This window comes from Dreissena polymorpha, chromosome 15 (assembly GCF_020536995.1).
Source record: "Dreissena polymorpha isolate Duluth1 chromosome 15, UMN_Dpol_1.0, whole genome shotgun sequence".
NCBI classification, from domain to species: domain Eukaryota; kingdom Metazoa; phylum Mollusca; class Bivalvia; order Myida; family Dreissenidae; genus Dreissena; species Dreissena polymorpha.
The window spans coordinates 19,720,176-19,744,351 of NC_068369.1; the positions used below are offsets into that span (position 1 = coordinate 19,720,176).

The following is a 24,176-nucleotide window of genomic DNA, read 5'->3' on the forward strand; positions in this document are numbered from 1 at the left end:
CAATCATAACTCTAATTAACACGGAATCGGCGTTAAATCTCGGCGCTATCTCAAAATCTACGTCATCACGTTCGACTCAATGTCTCGACGTACACGGGTATCGAGTCTCCTATATCCAAGATGGCGCCGATGACTTAGATTGAGGGGTCAGACAGACTCTAAGCGACGTTACTTCTCCTCCCCACCGCGTTAATATCGCCGTTGGGTCATGGTGACATCTACCCCACCCCTTTGTGATCCCCTGCTTTTAGGGTTGATTAGGTTTGATTCCTATCGCAAATCGTGAAAATACTATGAATAAAGAAAAATACAATTTTGAAGACACGGAAGACTGAGAGAACTATTTTATTGATGACGACGATGTGGCTGCGAGTGATGATGATGGTGGTTGTGATGTTGATACAATATAAGAAGAAGAAAATCAAAGATATTCCGATTTTTTAACAAGGACCTTTTGATAAAATTAACTCATGTATTGTCTTATTTGGTACTCAATCTGGAAAACTGAAGATCATGCTGCAATAATTATTAAATACAACAAAACATCGATCTATAAATTGAGCATGGTAGGAAATAGACATTGGTTAAGTACATTGACTTAAAATACAAGTTAAGTGCCACGACTAAAACAAAATTAGTATTTTCAAAATTAAGTAACACAAGTGAAGTATGAAAACATGATTATAACAATGTTTAATATTTCGCATTGATTTTCATAATAATAGTTCAGTCGATAATTATGTTGTTAATTGATTCGATCGATTGACTAGAATTCGGTGTAAAATCAAGTCTATATATTTATATTATCTCATTACATCTTTGTTTTTATAATCGCTGAAACCAACTTCGACACAGTGGAAACGTAAAGAAACGTTTTTCAAACACCTAACATTGAATTAGATATTGATTCAGAATACAAACCGCACGGGCGCTTAAATCTCGTAGGAATCAGCCTTCGTGTTCAAAACGCCAGAGGCGATGTTTACAGCCGCACCGCCTCATAAGGCCATTAGTTGGCCATTGTTGTAATTGATATATTATTTTTCACCGTCTTCCAGCCTCCCGTCGGCCGTCAAACGTGTCCATTATACGTCAATAGAACTTGATCTTTGCGTCTGGGGTGCGAATATATTCCTGTCTTAGTATCAATATATTATCTTTTATCTTTCTTGCATCACGCCGAGCGACAGTATGATAATATCATTATGTAAAACATCTATACAGAAAACACTTAACGCTGACAAGTTTTATTGATGATGTGTTTGGATTACGTATTGTGCTCGAGTCATTATCGTTATGGTTTAATTATTACGAAAATTAAAAATCATGTTTTACATGCCATAAAATTGTAATAAAATAAATATTCGAGCGCGGCGAAATAAGGATAAGTAACCGCGTACAGTCACAACCAATTCATGTACGCTAGCGTTGAAACAAGTGATTAATCTGCGCTGTTAACGTTAAATTAGCGTGTGAAATGTTGCGAATTCATAATTAATCACGGCAATTATATGTTTCACATCTGGATTAAAAACATCTTTCTATGTCCCGTTCGCTTATGATAGATACGAATTGCAAAACCGTTTCCTTGTTTCAATGTAAATGCTGTATAAACACTGATACATACATGTACTTTCGAAAAAAAAACTTCTATTCCGAGTAAGTCATCAGGAGGTAATAATGGTAATAGTTGTTTCAAATTTTCTTTTTTATTGTTTAGCCATTAATCCATTTATGCCTAGTGGACTCTACCATCCTTCTAAATTGGATCAATTTATTTCCGAAATTAGGGAAGTCTAGTATATTTATTTCTATATTTAGAATATTTTTACAGAAATCCCTTTAAGCAAACAGCGAAGACCCTAATGTTTGCCAAGGCCTTTTTTTCTAGACGCTAGGCATAAATGGGTTAACATGGACCTTGATTGATTACATCTAACTGGCTAAAGCCATGCGTTCAAACAAACAAAGCATCCCAAACGTCGAATAAAAAAATAATTTCCTATTAATACGGTGTATAAGCCAAATCCACGACTTTTTGAATGTCTGACGCTGTTTTTGTTGTACATACACGCAGAATGACAGTGAGATGGTTTATTAACTGATAAACAATGGCAGTGCAAACATTATTTCGATTCTAACATGATCTGAGACGTATTATTGCAAATATATAGATAAACGAAATACTAGCCCTCTTCGTTTATTATTAGGACATAGAAGTAATTCAATAGTGGGACGAAAATAAATGTACGCAATAACCGTGTTGTACCGAATGCGCCGGCGAAGGGTCAGACTTGTATAAGATTGACAGACACTAGTTGCTTATGAACGAAGCTCGCATATAGCTTATATCATTTAAACATCGTGACGAGATTCGCAGTTGGCACAAAAACAGATACTACTAACATCGCTGATTTATTTATTAGATTTGTGAGATATCATGTTATCTACGCTAAGTTCTGGCACAGACGCAGACCGCTTGTTTTTAACCTCGCTTGATTGCAACTAGGTAAGCCTGATGGGTTAATTTGGTTTGTACAATCGACCGGGCATAGTTTTCTTAACAAAACAATTATGTCTGCGTAGTAAGTGTACACATTGCAAACATACTTCGCATTATAATTATACTATTATAGCCTAAAGCCGGATTTTTTTTCGTGTAACATTTTTATTTACGGGTATTTATTAGTTTATTATTTATTTATTTATAAATTATTTTAATATATATCGATTGCATGAACATTCTTCGGGTTATAAATTCGCTGTTTATTTTCCTGGGAAAACCAGGACTAGGTGTCTCTCTAGATGGGAATCGGAGCCTTGATCTCCCTGTCGGAAGGTGTATGTCCATTACGTTATTGCCGCCTTTGGATTTCTTTGCGTCAGCATACCAAACGGAAGCGTTCGAATCGGTGTTCTACACATAACCCGGGTTAATATTCTTCAGTCCAGTTTTTGTTGTTGTCAGTCGCAACCTGTCGATTGCAACGTGCCATTGATTTTTTTTATCTGTCAAACATCATTATCAGAAAAGAACACATATTTTATTACAGCTTATTACGTTTACAATTTCATAAGACTTGCTTGCATAAATTAAATCAATAACAAAAAGATAAATATAATAATAGTATTGTTAAATATAGTAATTATCTATAACCGGATGTCAGGTAAATAACATCATATTTATATAATATAATAGATTATCCATTAATAATGAATCTGAAATTGTGATGCTATGAGAAAAGGTGTTGATGGATCATATATTGTATGTTATGCAACTATGTTGTTATCTACTGGCTTGTTGGTTATTTTTATATTTTTATTTATCATTTGTACGTATAATGAATTAATATGTAAATAGTATGAGCTTTAATATGCTTAAGAAAGAAGAATATCCTAGCAACCCTTTTTAATGGTTGCAAAACAAATAGGCATAAATTCTCGAGAGATGTCCACAGACATGCGAAAGCATGTTTCTTTTTTGCGAAACATTTCTCTCAAAAAATCCATTTTAACGTAGGAAACCCTGTCAGTTGGAGTTTTTGTCGTCTGCAATCGAGTGCTTTCGGAACAAAGTTTTATCATGCATAAATAAGCCAGTCTCTGGGAAAACCGGGCATCATGCATTTGTGTAAAGCACCACCCCAGAGAAGCCTGTGCAGTCCCGATAGACTAATCAGGGTACACAATGTCCAGTTGTATTGTTGTTATTTTCTGTGAAAGGAAGCTCTTAATACGAAAATAAGGTTAAGGCTTAAAGTGTCGCCCCAGATTTGCATGTGCGGACTGCACAGGCAAATATGGTTCGACACTTTACGCACATGCAATGAGCCTGGATTTTTATATAGTGCGGCTCACTTAAAATAAGAGCTCGTTAAATGTTGATACGAATAATAAAGATAACATATCGCTGATTCAAGCTTAAATAAGCAGTTGAAAAAGGAATGTTAAATGAAACATTTGCGTGTACCATACATTTAAATGGCCTGTGATGTGCATGTGCCGTATTAGCACACTGAAAATACTGACTATGAAATTGTAATATATTTTTCAAAAACGGAAAACCCTTAAATATAAAATGTCTGTCCTATATCTTGTATTTGTATTTGTATTATTGTACCTCATATCGCATTTGTAAATGTGCTGAGTGTAATAATAAACTGGTAAACTGTTATTAAGGTCAGATTAACGGATATAAGGCAATTAGTGTTATCCAGTTTTAAGTACATTTGTGTATTCCAATTGAAACCCCAATCATATACACACAAAAAAACGCGTACAACATTCCAAAATCCGCAATCTCATGTTCCGAGGTGTTAATATGGAAAAATAACTAAGAAAAATGAATGTGTTTTCTTTATGAGTTTCATTAAACAAAACAACATTTGAATATTTCAATAAGACACATAACTGTTTATTATTATAAAGTTTGTCTTTATTTAACTTTCATATTATTTTATGAATGAGAAAACAAAATAATGTCGCTTTGTAAATCTTGTAGATGTGGTTTATGTACATTCCAGATTATTGGAAGCTTCAGTGCATTATTATAAAAGCATTTAAACGATTGTGTTTTTTTTTATATAATATATGTATCTCCATTATATGTTTCATATTCTTTGTTTAACAATCATTAATAATAATAATAATAATAATAATAATAATAATAAAGTAATAATAATAATAACAATAATAATAATAATAATAATAATAATAATAATAATAATAATAATAATAATAATAATATTATTATTATTATTATTATTATTATTATTATTATTATTATTATTATTATTATTATTACTCTTTTATTTTATTTTCAATTTCTCCGATATAAAAAAGTGTTTTGTTCTCTGTTTATAAAGTTGCATCAAAAATGCTCAGTATGCTCTTCTTTTCCAATGTTTCTTTCTGCAACCGCATTCTGTGCGCAGGTTATTATCAAGGGGGTGAAAATGCGGTTTGAAAAATGCGTTTTCCGTCTATTTGAGTCTTCCTAAATATTCATTAGCAAATCAATGATCTTTAGAAGCAACCAAGAATTCCTTCGGGACTCTCGAAGATTAATGTTTTTCAAGACAAACTTGTTAAAGCAATAATTTTTCATGATCACTGCGGAAAAATCGCCCTCTAATTATCTAACAACAATTGTCAACTTGTGTAATTATATAATGTGCTGCCTTAAGACGACACACGACCAAAACGAAGGGGTAGTAATTAAAATGATAAATGTACGGGATACCACAAATTTCGAAAAACGATTTCGCGTATTTTATCAATAGCTAAACCTTCGAATTAGATTATAATCGTTAGGATATTGTTTCGTTTCGGACTGGCTCGTGCCATGTAATGACGGGAGTTTCAAACTTAGACTTTCCAATTAAAGTTCAATCAAGAATTTCGGCTCTTTCGATAAATTATATTTAATGAGAGTTTAATTATTTCGAAAAGGTCGTCCTAATGTCAAAATAATGATTTCTCTATTCACCTTTGGCGCTCTGAAGTTAAACTGTTGGCGAAAAAAAATTGAACATAATACTTATATTTATCAATTTTCTTTAATGCATTTTGTACATATGCAGAGCTTGCGTGGAAGAGAAGACAGAAATTGAAAATTAACACACATTCTTCTAATTCGCAAATACTTAAATATTTTTTTTATATAATAATGTATGCTGCACACATGAAAATATATATGTTATATCATATCATAATTCACTCACGATAATGCAATTTTAGACAATTACGAGTGAATAACGATTTAAGAAATGCCATTTAAAAATGTGCTTAATTACATAACTTAACGACTTAATTTAATAAAATACATTCTGGAAAAGTGTCCTTACAAGACCTATCGCATAAACCTACTTCATCTTTACAGATTCTACAGTTTGGTTAATTTAAATTAGTAACTTACTAACATTTTTTTATCAAAATATAACATTTACGTTTTTTACTTACTTCAGTGTCTTGAATTATTATTGCATGAAAGAATGTATGCTTGCGATCTATTAATTTATTACCAATCAGACTTGTAGTCATTTTTTCGCACTAAAACGTTCTTTGTACCTTTCATAACATTAAAAAAGAGATTTGTTAAGATAACGCGTAAAACCTTGTTTACGTCCACTAACCCGACCGACGTTTTATTTTAATTACGACCCATACTTTTTTTACTTGTATTCTAGATTAATTGTTTGTATCATTTTTGCTTTATTCGCTCAGATTATAAACACTGACGTTAACTTTTACAGTAAGGGATTTGGAAGAATTCGGACGGTGAACATTTTTATGAAATCGGGAATTCACATGTTGAAAATAATAAATAGCCGACATAGCTGCGGTATTGATGTTTGTTTAGATGAAAAATGCTACTTATTGTTTTGGCTTTTTGTTTATAACTTGTGTTTTCTGTGTACAAACGAATATGAATGCTGAATTATAAATGTGTTTTCTATTATTGACTACGCCACTATTTTCTGAGTGTTCATGCATGTACAACGTACAGCTATTCTATTTGGAATGTTACGTACAGATTCCTAAATACATGCATAAACATATTATTCGTTTCAACGCAGGACTTGTTTGATTTCCGCCTTAATCGCAAGCGTTTAATCGTAAGTTAATCATGTTACAAATACCTCAAAATAAATGATAAAACGTACATGTTTTTACAGAATTTCACATTCTAAGCACTGAATGAGATGTTTAACATTCATTTCTCGACATGTTCGATTATCATTAATTCTATTCTTGATGCTGTTCGTGGTGTAGGAAATCGTTGCTTGTATTGTCCGCAATTATATATTTTTATGTGATGGCAGCCTACTTAAAATGACATAATTTGTTCATATTTTTTAACAAAACTTGCTGTACGTAATTGTCTCCTCTTCATTCCATGTCACGGCGAGATCAGATTGATTGGATTATTATTATTTTTTAATGTTATATGTAAAATACATAATGTATCATCAAGTTTGAATGTCACACGTGTATGCGATTAAGATATGTTATTTCACGGTACATTTTTCATATTTATTTAAAAACTATCACAATAAATTCACTTTAAAGCTAAAACGCATGCGTGCGTGCAGTTTGATTCAAATTACTAATATCGCGAACAAACTTTGACAGCAAACTACCACTTTTAGATAGTGAACATATCAATTTAAAAGGAGTTGTCAATATTTTTAAGAATATTGTAATCATGCGTTTCGTGGTATTTGTATCAAGACATACAACAACACAGTTCAATAAAAATTATTTTATTTATTCGTATAACAATAAACCCAAAATAAACAAATTTATGGTTTGTACATACATCATGAGCGTGATATCCATAACAAGCTAAATGATCTAATCGCGAATCGAATCAATATCGATTCAAATCGACTTTTACTCACCGTATGTTACATATTTATTTCGAATTCTGTGCAGAACAGTAGTTTCCCTATCTAACCACGTTATCGGAAAATACATATCGTGAGTGACATCTAGTCGCCTGTCTAAACGCTTCTAATTGGCTGAGCCAACCACGTGGTGCGAGAGATATGTAAAATAGGGGCGTGGCTTGGCGAGTAGCGTTTACGTTATAGTGTGAATAATTCAGGTCTCGTTTATTTACAACCGAATCTACAGTTATTAATGATCATGAGTTCTTTTTTAATGAACCCGGCATCGTATGCCGAACCAAAATTTCCACCAACTGAGGATTATAGTCAATCGAATTATCTAGGACCGCCGAGTTCGGATTATTACAGACATAATTTTCATAATTTCGGATACGGTCCAAGGTATGATATTGACGAGAAATATTCGCCAAATGTGTACAATCAAATATCGTGTGATAACGACATTTTGAGCAAGCGCTTAGCGGAACACCATACACCGCCACAGCACTATCAGCAACAAAATCATCATCATCGGCATTCGCAGCAGCAACAGCAGCAGAATCCACAACAGCAGCTGTCGCCACCGTTGGCGCACGGACAGTCATCCAACAACTCCTCCATCAGTTTGACGCCGACGAGTTTAATAGCCGCCACCAGCCCCGTGGGTGCTGGCGTACCAAGCAATACAAACAGTTCAAACTTACCAAATAACAGACTAAATGGGTTCACTTCGCCGACGACGACAGAGCCGGATTCTCCCGACGGCTCCAAAAGCCCACAGTCGGTACCGTCGCCCGGAAGTCAAGACTCTCCCGAGAGTTCCAGTTCCCGGGAACAGAACGGTGGTCAACCAGTTATCTACCCGTGGATGAGAAAGTCGCAGACTGGGAATAACCCGTCTGGAAACTCAGGTGAGAATTGTTGTTGTTCTTCTTCTTGCTTTGTGATATAAAACAACAAATAAATCGTAAGAAGAGCGCTTTGTTTCTGGTATGTTAATGTTTAAAACAACTGTTGCTGATAGCTATCTTAAAACAAAGCTTAGACAGACTAGCGTTCTCTGAAAAAATATGCGCAAACTTCATGATTATATTTTCATATAGCCACCGACCGTTAACAATTGCTTAAAGTTATTGTTTGTGGTGTGTTATTAACATGGCGGAGAAATTCGTGTTTTGTATAAGGTGGAAGAGAATTGCAGAAATTTCTGCGTTGCAATTTAAGCTTAATAAAGATTCATTATAAACATCTCAATAAACATACAAACATACAATTTACGTTCTTGTTATTATATTTGTATCAGTTTAAAACACCAACACAACCTAATTAAATACAGTTCGAAAACGAAAAACAAAGTACTAAACATTTTAGCTTTGGCAGTTTAGTTTGATAAAAATGACTTTAAATGCTGATTCATCTTCAATATTCACATGTACGTAATAACAAAATATAATTTTCAGTCATTTTAAATAAATATGTTCGTATTAATTATATCATGACTTTACAATACCCGTTGTCAACATAATAAAGCAAAAGAAACAAAGGCATTATATTTTTACTCACCAACAGCTGAAGCTTTGTTTTGAAATAAAATGTGTCTTGTTAATTTAAGAATACAATGTTGAATTTATTTAGTTTTCCTTCCTTTTTTTATATAAATTACCATCAAATATGTATATTTAACACCAACCCGAAAGCAAAACATTAACTAACATAACCGCATTACTGAAGTTGTTCATAATTAAAACATATTTTGAATAACAACAACATATTTGAACATATATGTTTCATATTCTTTAATTATACTCATATTTAAACTCTATTATTATTTATTATGAGCATGATATCGTTGGAAAAAAAACACAGATTAAATCATCAATAAATGAGAACAAAATACTTATATTTAAACGATGGTTAACAAATAGTTGATTTATACTTTCCTTTAAAAATGCTAACTGAATTGAAATTGAAACTTCAAAAGAATTAAGTCCATTTTGATCGGAACAATCAATAAGCGATTACTGAATATCACTTTTGGATCAGGTAAACGAAACATACCGGTACATCTACTTTGGGATGCATTCTTGAAATGTTTGTAAGATTGCTAATTACAAAGTTGGCATTGAATCAAAATAACAGCAAAAACAATGTCCAGCAACTTTCGTGTTTTGGGGGATGTTTAACAATATAAACATGAGTGTATATAAGTTGTAGCTTTTATGAAAATTTGTGATGGCTAAATGGATACATACTTTATTTATAGACAAGTATTATATGTTCTCATTGAATGATCTCAGCAAAAAACAACATGTACAAAGTATAATTATAAGATATCAAATGCATGGTCATGACTAATCGAAAATGCTCAAGCCCGTTTTAGCAGATTAGCTAAACAAAAATGATATGTGAACTTAACAAGATTAATTGTATTTGCATATCGCAATCAACTTTAAAATAGTAACACGAATCAATGACATAAGTGACTCTAGCAAGATATTCTTCAACTATTTTTGACACATTTAGGCCAGGTACTTGCAACATAATTTTATCTGTATTGTTTGTTGAGAGGAGGAAGAACCTGATTGTATGATCTATAGAAACTAGTATGACTTATAGAAAGATGTTCGCTCTCTAGGATATTTGACTCTTTAAATCGTAGCCGCCAATACAAGGGGCAATGCTTTATTAGTCGACATATAAGCACATGAAATATTATACACGATGTTCTCCGTTTATTTAAAGGCTTACATTTATGGAATAAAACCGTGCGGGATCATTTTTGCGGACGAAATATGATTAAAAATTCATAAATTATGGATGTGCCGCTGTGTTGGTCTGTCACGGGTCGGGAAGTGTTGAATAAGATATACATAAATCAAAATGTCACATATTTTAGGTTTGTAATAATTGAATACTCTATCAAATTGTTATGACATTATAAAACGTAAATAACTGGTTGAACATGTATTTAACAATATAGTATTGTAGCATAGTATATAATACATGGACTATATTTAAGTTTGAGGATTTTGACGTTTTTCATTATTCATTACGCGTCTAGCGTATTATACGTTGAAAATTATACAGGGATTATGGTTGAACAAATAAATTCGTCAGTTATGGACGATCTTTGCTTACTATCATGTTTTTAAATAATTCATAAAAAAACTACATTCATAACGAGGCATCCTAGGCTGGACTTACTCTTTTTTACATTAAATATCTGTATTTTATCTTCACGCTTTTGAACTACCATTGCGCCTAAAACTCCCTATTGAAGCGGCTTGAACAAATTAAATCAATCCGTACAACTTGAATCGTAAATAAACTAGTATTCAATGCACCAAATTCACTCTTTTATATCCAATTCTGCCAAATACGGATCGCCTGTGACATTAAGACGGAAATTAATAGATATTAGCACCAATAATTATATAGAACACAACTCAAAGACGAAATGCACAATAATGTCCCTTCGAATTTAGCTTGATAACTCAGCGGCTATTGAACTTGGATGTTTTAATTTGATGGCAAAAGTATGCGCTGTAATTGAATAACTGAACGAACGGCGAGACATTTTATAGGAATGCTTGTGAAAAAGATGTTCAATTTAATGTTCATTACTGCACAGTTGTGTAGTACTGATCAATATTACATACAATATTGTTATGGGTTAATTGCAAGCCGTATTTGATGGCATTAACCATTAATTTATGTCTAAATGTTATCGAAATCAACATCAAGCATATCATTTCTTGATTTAATGATGATTTATGATTGATTCGCCTTTTAATTAACTCATTTTATGAACTATTTTTTGTGAATGATTCAATTTAATTTAGCGAATTCGTTTTAGCAAAACATACATCAAAATGATCAAATACAAATATACAATATACAAAATATACACTGACTGACCCAATGCTCAAACAACAAAATATAACAAAATATCAGCACTAAAAATGTATTCGTATAAAGTAATTCACATTTTCAAGATATATTGCATGATCATTATGTTGCATCGTTAAATATTGTACTATTAAAGATTTTTAAAGCATTAATTATTACTGGTCAAGAATACGATTTTTTTTATATCGTTACACGAATTTTATGTTACTATTTTCACAACTTTACAATTCCACTTTACCATTATTTGTGAATAGGTACTTGTGCAAATTATATCGTTTTAAATAGTATGTAGCTATACTGCCCTGGAATGAAGGCAAATTCTATGTTTCCATGCTAAACGTAGATCACTCGTGATGATAATATAACGACTATTCTTCGAAACTAATACATCTTCATAAGAACATAAGCTAATTCAACTTGACGGAAATAACAGGTAACACAGTTTGTTCTGTAAAGTGATATAATGCGATTGCGCACGTGGTTATTATATCTGTAATCGAAGCGTCGTTCCTCATAAAAAAAACGACTGTGTAATTTCAAAAGATTGCTTTCTTTGCGAGAAAATCGGTTGTTTAGAAAGTATTTGAGAAATGGTGTTTTTAAAAAGACAAAGTTTTTTGTTCTGAAACGTAGTCGTTATAAAGATATTTATTAAAATATAGTGTACGTGAATCTGTTTCATGTTCAAATTATCTTGCTATTTTCTCTACCCATTGTTTTGTAGGTTTAATAGCGTATTATTTCTGTATGAACATTTAGTGATCATATAAAACAGTTTAATCATTTCGACAAGAGCAAAGTTTTATGAGAATGGATAATTTCAAGAAAAAAGGCACGAACTGACACCAAAATATATTTTCTGTGTATTTTTAGTACACGCAATAATATAAGCAGTTAGGTAAAACATGGAAAGAGACACGAGGAATTTTGATAGCTATTTAATAGTCGTCTTTCGCTCGCTTCCCAATCCGTTCCGTCAGCATTAGACGTTGTCGCCATCATTATACGAAGACAGTTGTATAAGAAATGTTACAAAATATGCACTTATCGTTCCAAGTATCGCGTAATCTCGTTCTGCAGAAATCTCGCGATGATAGAAAGGCCAGGAACTATGTTTTGTAAAAACATGCAAGGGTAGACTTTTGGCGCCATCGGTTTGCTTCAAGCACCCACATTTCCCTGGTGAGCTATTCGCCTCTAGGGTATGTTCGCAAGGCGTCGTCGGGTTGAGAGATTCGCGCCACGGACACATATATCTTCCTATCTCTCTTATCAACTCGTCTGGCTGAACAATTGAGTTAAACAGTTGAATTATTATTTAAAATATTACAGCGAAATGTATTTTACGATAATCTCGTTGACTCAGGGTTTCCTTTCTTAGAGTCTGAGTTGTTTAAATTTAAAATAAAATGTGACATGGAAACATGATAATTCATTTAAGATTTACGAATAAATAATATAGGTTTCAGTGAAAGTTTATTATAAACTTCATATTTAAGCTAATGTGAGCACATCTATCTCATGGTAAGCGTTTGTAATCGCCTTTTGTCCGTCGTGCGTCGTCAAAATTTGCCATGAGGCCCTAGGGGACGTTTGTTGATCCTTTTGTTGCGACATCGGTTAGAAACCATTGCGAGATCATAATTCGTTATAGAATGGATGTAAGTGAAATTCACGTTAAGTGAAGGGTCCTTCTCAAGAGTCTAAAGCCATTTAAAACAACTCTAAATATATTACAAGTAACTTACAATCTACAAATCTACAAAACTAACATCAAAACAAGATAAGCCAAGTCGCTTTGACAATAACAATTACAAAAACTTCACCATATAATAACCAATAAAAGTTGTTCCATACTGAATATGGCAGTACTTCTAAATAATTTAACTGTGCGTATTAAACCAGTATTAATCAACCTAAAATCAATTACTTTAATTAAGAACTACTCTCAACCGAACACACGATCGTAGTTGGATGAAGCCTTTTGCACACTTTAGAGGCAACATTTATTGCCCAATCTTTATTAAACAAAACGGTAAGAACAATTGTCCAAATTATATCTAAGAAACTTGTTTATGTGGCCTGAAAAAAACAAGGTAACGATGTCAAACGAAAGAATAAGCTTGTGAACACTCTAGAAGTCACACTTGATCGCGCAATCTTCGTCAAAACTTGCTCTGAGCATTTGTGTTAATATTTTTTTAGACGAGTGAGGCATGGTTCATGTCCATCAAAAACATGACAGCCATGAGGCGATGCAGTTTTCCTAATGTGGCTAACCAAAAAACATGTGAACACTCAAGTAGTAACTTTTTTAACAACTCGTATTTTTTTAACAACTCGTAATAAAAAAATACTAGCGAAGTGTGCGTATGCAAAATTCAATGCAACGTGCAGTTTTTCTTTTGATTATTAACGATTTATTTGCCCTTAAATTTTGTCATTGGCATTGAGTACATGCCTGAAAAGCATGGGCACCAGGTAAAGAGCAAGATATTGATAAACACTTATTTAACAAACACACAAAACTGCTATAAAAAGTTCAGGTTTTTTAGTTCTCAAGTGGGCTTGCTGTTACCTTTGTCCTCGTTTCTCTATAAACTTTGTTTAGTATTGCATAGACTCATTTAAGCCAGTTGTTCACATTGGGTAAAAAGTAGTACTGCACAACATGTACACGGCACAACGTATGTAGAAATTTGACATTCACACATTAAAACGCGTTAATACACATATGTGGCGTGTAAAGACATTATAAGTCCCGCGTGTCACATTAGTGTCACGTGCTTTAACAACAGTAACAACTACTGACACACGTTTGCCATAAAAATATTAACATTATCATAACTCACATACATTTGACCATGGCAATGTTTTTACGTTGATTGAAAATTTTTCAAGCTTTCGTACCGTTCTCTACCACACTCTTCAAACTATTAACTTCCAATATATTATACGGCCATTAGGGTACAATAAGCTTATTTAAATTTATCAGATCTAATAAAGGAAATCACGTGTTTTTAACCTATTTATGCCTAGTGGACTCTCCCATCCTTCTAATTTGGATCAATTTATTTCAAAAATTAGGGATATCTAGTATATTTATTTCTATATTTAGAATATTTCTGACAGAAATTTCTTTAAGCCAACAGCGCAGACCCTGGTGAGACGCCGCATTATGCCTTTTTTCTAGACGCTAGGCATAAATAGGTTAAATATTTATTTGTTTGTGTTTGAATTTACACATATTTTAAAACGTAAATATTGGTATATTATTTTTTATACCATAAATATACTACTTTTTGAACTTCAAAGTGAATATAGTGCAAATTTTTGTTTAAAAAAAAAACACGCAAGAAAGAAAATCTGGAGTACAGTCTGCAGATAATGCACAAACAGATTATCTTCTAGAATCTTCAAGAACAGTTTCCGACGCCGAATCACAGATAATATCCATCTACAGCTAGTTCGCACTGCAATTCTATCGGCTTTTATTGCAAAAACGTCAAATTTACCGTAAATTTAACAGCTTCCCTGTTTTATTACCTTTCTGAACTGCTTAAGGAACGATAATGTCTAGTTAGCAACTCGATTAAATTGTAATAAAACAAATTTCTGAAATTGAGACATGACGCGAACACCCTTCTTATAGTATTCACTCGCGCAAACTAAATATTGTGAGCCATATAAAGCGGATTAAAATAATGAGTTCAAATTCGCAAGTTTTATTATTTCATATTGAAACAGTATAACCGTGTTTAATTATGTAAGGTAAACTAACTTAATCAAGAACGCAAATGAGTTATGCCACGCAAGATATTAAATTGTTTAAATCTCCGGTTATGGGAAACAAATGACGAACACGCATGCATACAGTTATATCTTAACATTACAATCACATTACATAGTTTATTGATGCTTAGCCGATCTTTAAAATGCGCTAATTATAGCGATAGTATCACCATTTTGCAACGCATAATTTATTTTTAAGCCTGTTAGTGCTAAAAAGCACACACAAAACTCAACACCATCTTATAATGCGTTAAAAGCATCTATGAGGAAAGTACATGGGATCTGAGCATAACATTTGATAATAAAACCATCAAACAGTTAGCACGTTTATCTAATGGCAGAAACCAGAGCCGCCGTAATTTCCGAGCACTTACAAACCCCAGTTTTCTCCGTGACCTTTAGAGTCTACCTGATTAACGACGTGATCAGGTAATGATGGCAAACGTTTTTGCACCGGTTGCAACTAAAACGATGTCGAGTTAAGAGGGCAGTTTGTTTTATCTCAATAAAAATTCAAATGTGCGCCATTTTCATAGATAGATATAATTTTGCAAAATTAATCGTCTGCATTCCAGAGATAAATACGAAATGTTCATTACAAAGGCAGCACGGTACGGCCGGACGTCTTTTAAAATGAGGTTGATAGCATTTGGTTATGACATGTACATACAACTTCTGTATAACGTCGCGGATTTGTAGAATTATTCTTTGAAGTAATATTAAATTTTATTTACACTTACATGTATCATGAATATTGCTAGGCCAAGTGTGAGGTTGAGCGTTCTTAAACCGGTTTAAACCCCCAATAATTTGCATTGAGCTTTCCAAGGATGTGACCCCAGCTTTATTCGTCTATGTGTGTATGTTCGTATTGTGCTGTTTCTTATTGTTTTGGCAATTGGTCACTTGCCTTAAATAAAGGACCAACTAATTGTTTATTATAATTATGCAATACTGTTCCAGCAGCTGGAGTTTCACTCCTTAATATTTATTTAAAAGTTTTAACGGCTATGGGTGTCTAATTATTTTTTTACGTGTGTCATACGCTTAAAACGCAGGCCGAATTCAGTCAATTTTATACCTAACGAACGTTTGTCAACCATGAAGCGACCGCACGATGCCCGTGCGTACTTTAGATCAAGCTAATGCGTCTTGCTTGCGAACTCAAAATTCGTGCGTCTGTTCCGTTGATAATACCCATTTTTTTTATCAGACATGTCCATACCATACGTTTATATTTTTTGGTGCTGCAACAAACACGTGTCTTTATCAGCGATGCGCCAAAGAAGAAAAAGATTTTTTATTTGATTGAAATGATTTCTGCTAAAAACACATTTTAATAAATATTGTATTCAACTTTCGTCTTTCATATCGACATTAACCCATTTATGCCTAGCGTCCTGAAAAAAGGACTTTGCAAACAGCGTAAACCCAGATGAGACGCCGCATGATGCGGCGTCTCATCTGGGTCTGCGCTGTTTGCTTAAAGGAATTTCTGTAAGAAATATTCTAAATATAGAAATAAATATACTAGACATCCCTAATTTTGGAAATAAATTCATCCAATTGAGAAGGATGGGAGAGTCCACTAGGCATAAATGGGTTAAAACAGGCTAAGCTCACGTAAATAGCAGCAACCAGAAATAATGTACTGGTATCAAGGAAATTAACTTTTATTGCATTACAATTGCAACTGAACATATATATATAAAAGATGATTTTCTGTGTATGAGTTATATTCATTATAATATAATCAAATAATTATTTATAATCAAATAATCAGAAACAAAAAAATATCATATTTTGTTTTAATCCAGTCATTAAACAATCTATTGGAAATGTAGGTCATTAGATTAGACTCTGGATTCGATAAACCCATTAGACTCGAGCAAATCATCTGAATAAACTCGTGCTTAATTAGGCATGAAAACTGCGCGGGGATTCCGTTTTCAGTTATACACAGAGTTTCAATTAATGTATAATGTCAAATGATCTGTTTTATATGTGTTTAATATGGCATGATATAGAACGGCGGTGATTTACACAGACATGCCCTTTGCATGCGATATCTTCGGGTGTATTGTTGGCGTTTGTTTACGAGTATTGCGGTTGAGAAAATGGGTCGGATGCTATTATCTGAGACAAACCTCTTCTTAACCGAATGACAGTAATAATTAAAAAAATATTACATACTTAAAGCGGGTATATACGATTTTGTCAAATATTTATGAATTTATATAAACTGTGTAAAAAACTTATTATATATATATTTCAATATAAATTAAAATAAAAGTTAAGAAGAACATGTTTCGAAAAATGCGAAATAAGCCAGATATTTAATTCTGAAACTGAAAACGGCTGTACAGCCGAATTCGCCAGCATGTATACCATACATGTACGATGTGCATCTAAACTTAGTTTAACGGTTTATTTGAATTCCTGCAACGATATCTATTCATACGACACACGAACACTATCTCCGATCCTAATACAAAGACGAATGCTTCGGTTATTGTAGGAAAATATGTACGTCACTATCGGCTCGGGGCGCTAATTTGTCTTTGCTGCATTTTATGAAATTGGGCTTTAATGTATAATTTTTCTTGCCTATTTTGTGTTATTGTAACATATTTTATCAATATATTACAATTAAACACATATAAAAAATCGTATATACCCGCTTTAAATTGTGTTAGCAAATTTAAGTAAACGAGCTCGTGACAACCTGTAAAATAAAATTAATTAAATAGTGTAACGGGAAATAAAAGCAACGCGAACCGTATCGACATTTTCGTTCAATCCCAACAGTTGACCGGCCAGAGTTTTACTTGGAAGAAAAAAATGAACGTTAGTGACACTGACTAAAATGAAAATGTCCGCCACAAATTATTTATTTATTAGCTTGAAGTCTCCGCTGAGGGTCACATCAAAGACGCGCTGCCTCGCCGACGATAATTGGGTCCATTTACACGTCCTCTGTCTGCACAAGTCCCGAGGGACAAAACGCGCGGCGGTAAATCACTGAATAACGGGTCACGGGGATAAAACCACTTACGTTACGTCAGCCGTCATTGTTCCGTGCTACGTCGGCGGCTGTTCGTTGAAGCGCTAACATAAGGATAGATTTGTTGCGGTCACTACAAACAGCTTCTTAATGTGATTTATTGGAGTTTAATGTAATACATCCAAACTTATTCCTCAAAAACGTCCGCGGTTGGTGGCCATTGTAAATCGCTCCCAAAACGATCAGTCTGTATAAAAATAAACGTCATAAGTAGAAAACGCTATTCATTCAATATTTTAAGGATTTGTGTATCTTAATGTTGTTTAAAAGTTCGACCAAGCACAAGAAAGAATGAAAGCGCAAAGCAATTGGTTGATATTTTATGCTGTAAATATATAATTTAATTACTTAATTCATGAAACGATCATAAACCACGTATCCGATATGACGAAATTGATGTGATAAAAGCACTCCGCAAACAAACCGGGATGAGTCAATTACCATATTTTTTAATTAGAAGCGGAAAATCGACATCAAAATGACAGAAAAGTCAATAGCCCGTGATTTGAGTCACACTTTAGGACCATAAAACAATAAACATCATCAACGCTTAATGTTGCGAACGCTACACCAACATGGCCCACGGCAAAGCAACATAGCGAAACTGTCCCACCTTGCGTCAAATTAACGTTAAAAATAACGCTGGAAACCGTTTAGTTACGGTCGAGGCTGATATAGCACACATGTGTCATCGGAAACAATAGAAACACGCGGCTGATGCAGCTGATACAAGTTCCCGTGGTCCCCGGGGTGGAATCAGGGTGCCCCGGGATACTGGCGTAGTGTTTTTGTCGTTGGTTGAGTTTGCAGTTACAAGCTTGGTGAAGTTTGTAGCCTGATGCTTTCCTGATAGACGCAGATAGAGATCGCCCGATTTGTTGACCACTATCGCACCATCTATATATTCCGTAAACTAATTTCATGGTCTCGAAAACCATATAGCACACTCTTAAATTTCGTTAGAAAAGTATTTGCTACCAAAACGTCTCAAATATAATAATATCTCCAGAGTCTTTGATTTTTTTAATTCATTCAACTCATTCACCGCACCAATTTACACATACCGTAATTTCTGATAAGAAATTATATAATCTTTTTTCCCTTGGTTATTTTTTGTAATTAAAAATCATTGTTCTTTAACCATATATTGCTAATTTAAATAAACAAGTAGTTTATTAATTAAATATATGAACAAGTTAATAAGGTATGTTTGAATAAAATAGAATAAAAATGTGCATTTTCTCTTGTGTTTTAAGCATTTAGATCTATGTAGAAACATGACCGTTGTAAAACTTGCTTAATCAGAATCTGACAGAAATTCAGCGATCTAGAAACAAACAAACCCGGCGTATAAATAAAAAGGGCAGGACAATCGGCAGTATTTAAAACCGATTCCATGTCATTGTATCAGGGACCATAAATCTTACTCCGCTATCGAAAAAAGTCCCGTGGTTTGGACGAAACCCAATCCGAGCACTTCTCATATTTTGACATCTTTGTAAACCGAACGAGGTCTTTTTCTCCCTTATGATAAATGGGATGTTCAGACGATAGTTATGACTATGTTTGATGCAGAACGATCGGAAACTCTTTCACATCTGATTCATGAAAGCGAATTGTGCACGTGATCGATATTATGAGATCTCTATTCGTCAAAGTCTGACTTTTTAAAAATGCAAATGAGATGGTCATTGACTGAAATATTATAATACTTGTGCAATTAAAAGACGTAATGATGTTTTTTAACACGAATTCATGATTAGGTTAATGCTCTTATAGACAAATCTATTTGCATTTATTTATTTATTTATTTATTTATTTATTTATTATTTATTTATTTATTCATTCATTCATTCATTCATTCATTCATTCATTCATTCATTCATTCATTCATTCATTCATTCATTCATTCATTCAATCATTCACAATTATATTTTCATTTATAAAAATGTATGAACATTTATACCTTATTGCGTTTGTAATATTCATTATTATTGTGTTTGTTAACCTAATACATAATTATTATTGTTATTATTATTATTATTAGTAGTAGTAGTAGTAGTAGTATTAATATATGTATTATTATTATAACTATTATTATTATTATTACTATTATTATTATTATTATTATTGTTACTATTATTACTATTATTATTATTATTAAAATAGTAGAAGTAGTAGTAGTAGTAGTAGTAGTAGTAGGTAGTAGTAGTAGTAGTTGTAGTAGTAGTAGTAGTAGTAGTAGTGGTAGAAGTAGTAGTAGTAGTAGTAGTAGTAGTAGTAATAGTAGTAGTAGTAGTAGTAGTAGTAGTAGTAGTAGTAGTAGTAGTAGTAGTAGTAGTAGTAGTAGTAGTAGAAGTAGTAGATTTAAAATGCTAACAATAAAATCCATCCCCTCTTTTGCAGGTGCCACGAACTCAATTCTCTCGGAAACCAAACGGAACCGAACGGCTTATACCCGGCACCAGATTCTTGAGCTAGAAAAAGAGTTCCACTTTAACAGGTAAATGTACTTATTTTAACTTGTAAATAAATTCATTTTAATGTTAAACTAAACCGATATCATGACGAATAGTAATTCAGAAAATGGCAATTAAAATAAAAACAGTCCTTAGGTTTCATATTTAATATTAACTTTAATTTTGATGGAAAAATCCAAGGAGACTCTGCGTCGATAACGTCGGATTTATTCGATATTTAATTAGTGCACATAAAAAAAACCGTCATAGTGTTCTATGAATACGTTTTAAAGATCCTCATGCTCCGACGTGCATTCTATTATATACATGCGAGTTCCCAATAGTGTCTATGCACGTCTTATGACATGAGTAAACTTTGGGCTTGAATAACAAACAAAAAATTACGTTGAAGAGAACTTGTTTCCGGAAGTTTTCGGTAATAGCTTTTTATGTAATAATTAATTCGGATTTATTTCTCTTTTAATTGTTTCATGTAGATATATGAATACATATATATTGTGTTATTGTGAACATTTAATGCGAATGTCTGCATGAATATGCAGTTTTCAAAGCTCTGAATATGACGATATACCGTGGTAATTTGTAATTATTGAAAAATGCAATTCAGTGGTATTGATATCAAACATATAAATGATATAAATAAATGACATACATTTTTACAAAAAAATGAGCTCGAAAAATAAGAAATTTATTTTAATAACCTTTTATTTCACACGAGTAGTGATGTAGATTGATTTTTTTTATTATTTATATTATTAAATAATTGTGTTATATTCCATACCATGCTGAACAGTTAGTCTTTTCAAATACATTTGATTCGTTATTTTATTCAATAAAAATAATAATTTGCTATAAAACTCAATTGACAATATTTTTTATTATTATATATTGAATTAAAAATATTTTTTTACAAATAATAAAGTATTAAAAGTGTTCCTGTATATATCAGGTCAAACAATGTTGTAAAACACATTAGTTTTATGTGTGTATGTTATATTCGCATAAGCATGTATGTTAATGTATAAATGTATAATTGTATTGGAAACTTCAATATGTTGCTCTTTATTTCATATACATCATTCAACGTTTTCTGAATAAATTTAAACCATTTATGCCTATCGTCTAGAATAAAAGGCCTTGGCAAACGGCGTAGACCCAGATGAGACGCAGCATGATGCGGCGTCTCATCAGGGTCTGCGCTGTTTGCTTAAAGGAATTTCTGTAAGAAATATTCTAAATATAGAAATAAATATACTAAACATCCCTAATTTTGGAAATGAATTAATCCAATTTAGAAGGATGGGAGAGTGCACTAGGCAAAAATGGGTTAAAGCCCTGAGCAAAAAGTCAACAATGCTTTGTTTATTTCAGGTATCTCACACGGCGGCGCCGTATCGAGATCGCCCACACGCTCGTGCTCTCCGAGAGACAGATCAAAATCTGGTTCCAGAACCGCCGGATGAAATGGAAGAAAGAGCACAAGCTGCCCAACACGAAAACGAGGCTTATGGACACCAGCGGGGTCGGTCACTTTGACCCGAACAGTTTCCTCGCCATGCATCAGATCGGACACCATATGAGCATGATGCATCACGACCTGGGCATGTGACACGCGAAACGACCGGCGTCATTTCCGGTTCTGTTTTAGAGACACTTCCTGTGTAAACTGCGGCCTCGCTCTGACGTTTGTATGCGTTAGCCCCTCCCAAAAAAAAGAACAAAGACAAAAAACGTGATGCGTTTAGTTTTCGCTACGAATTTCTCGGAAGATATTAGTACGTATATAGTGGAGATATGACATGTGCCAGGTGACACGGGTAAAAGACGGTCGTGAATAAAGTCACAAAAAACAACAAAATAAAGTGCTTGATAAATATTTTATGAAACTGAGCTCGTTGTAACACTGTTATATTATATACAGTTATATTACAATTCATTTACAAGAATATGAACCAAATAGGTAAGAGGAGATTTTTCGAATGCTATAAACACACACGGCAAAAGGAATAGAGTTCTAACAGGGTGATGATAATTATAACACTTGTTGAGCCGTGTCCTGTGACAGCGTCAGCCTGTGAAGTCCGCACAGGCTAATCAGGGACGACAATTTCCGCTTTTATGATACTTTATGTTTAAAGAAAGTCTCGTCTTAGCAAAAAATCAGTTTAGACGTAAAGTGTCGTCCCTGATTAGCATATGCGGACTGCACAGGCTAACCCGGAATGACACTTAACGCACATGCATTATACCCCCTTTTCACAGACTACGACTCTATAAAAAAGGAAGGGGTTCATATAGAAAATTGACAATGATAACACTTGTTGTAAGTGTGTATACTTGTTAACGGAAGACATGTGTTACATTCAAAATGTGTTCCGAATGTTCTAATTGCAGTTACTATATTTGACACAAACATTTTTGCGGGATATTTTTGTTTTAATATTTTTCATGTTTGTATTTATTTATTGAACAACTTAATTCGTTATATATAATTTACTTTGTACAACCAGCAAATCGTTGGTAATTCCCTTTCAAACTATAGTGGTCATTATTATATATGTATCGTAATGAGGCATACCAGAATACTTTTTTTAAATATAAGTTTAAAACATAAAACAATAGTTTATATATTTAAATAAAAATATATTATTTTACTTTCAATTATTCCAAAGACACCGAATAAAATTGGCAATCTAAAAATACGCTGTACTTTTTGATATTATTGGAAAAGCATCAGTTGTATATATGACACAATAGACCAAAACAGTAAATTATCCATATATGGGTTTCGCATTGATGAAAATATCAAGTATGAATGTATGAAAAGTGATTAATGTGTACATGCGTTTGTATAACTGGAGCGTTTTTTGTGTATAATCGATTTGCGGCACCAGTTGCAATAAGCTTTAACCAAAGGAGATATACATTTGTAAGTGACGTGTAACCCGTAAATACCACATATTTGTTCATGTATACATTGTAAAGCGAGTATATATGATCTAAAAGTTGATTGATAAAATAATAAGAATAAAAGCTCATAAAAAGATGTACCAGAAAATCTACGAGATCAGAAGACATTTCCACTTTTGAGTTGCCCTTTGTGCAGATTTTTTTCCGGCGACACATTGACTCAAAAGTTTTGTTCTACAACAGTTACGAGTAATCGTGTCGTTATCGGATAGAAATAGTCCTTTTGAATTTGATTGAAAAACAAACAAACTTGTAACGAATGATAACATAAGTATATAGTTTGTCTCTGTTCATCTCCATGGATGGTTCATATTCATGTATTGCTTCGTGTTGGAGAAAATTAAATGCTATATTAAGATCCTTTATGTTCGCTTGATATTTTTATTTAATTTACCGATTATTTTGAAAGTATCAAATATTCAATAATATACATTTATTATCTGCGAATTCTTAACTTAAACAAGATCTCAACGCAACTTGTTCAAGCAATTTCATTTCAACATACTGCATGTTAAGATAAGGACTGCCGTTCATTGAAAAGAAAGAACAAAAACATACTCTGAACGCATT

The 24,176-nt window shown here is 33.0% G+C and overlaps 1 protein-coding gene across 1 annotated transcript; it reads left to right on the forward strand.

Annotated features, from left to right (window-relative positions):
* Nucleotides 1-7,630: 7,630 nt before the first annotated feature.
* Nucleotides 7,631-22,675, forward strand: LOC127860971 (homeobox protein Hox-D4-like). The gene is made up of 3 exons (XM_052399304.1): nucleotides 7,631-8,302; nucleotides 20,563-20,659; nucleotides 22,008-22,675. The coding sequence occupies exons 1-3, from the start codon at nucleotides 7,645-7,647 to the stop codon at nucleotides 22,243-22,245; spliced, it is 993 nt and encodes a 330-aa protein (XP_052255264.1). The 5' UTR covers nucleotides 7,631-7,644; the 3' UTR covers nucleotides 22,246-22,675.
* The last annotated feature ends 1,501 nt before the right edge of the window (nucleotides 22,676-24,176 follow it).

Excerpts from the sequence above, each read along its gene's own strand:
- LOC127860971 (XM_052399304.1), top strand. The coding sequence starts at position 7,645 with ATGATCATGAGTTCTTTTTTAATGAACCCGGCATCGTATGCCGAACCA. Across the intron at positions 8,303-20,562 it reads TAACCCGTCTGGAAACTCAG|GTGCCACGAACTCAATTCTC; the intron begins GTGAGAATTGTT and ends CCTCTTTTGCAG. Across the intron at positions 20,660-22,007 it reads AAAGAGTTCCACTTTAACAG|GTATCTCACACGGCGGCGCC; the intron begins GTAAATGTACTT and ends TGTTTATTTCAG.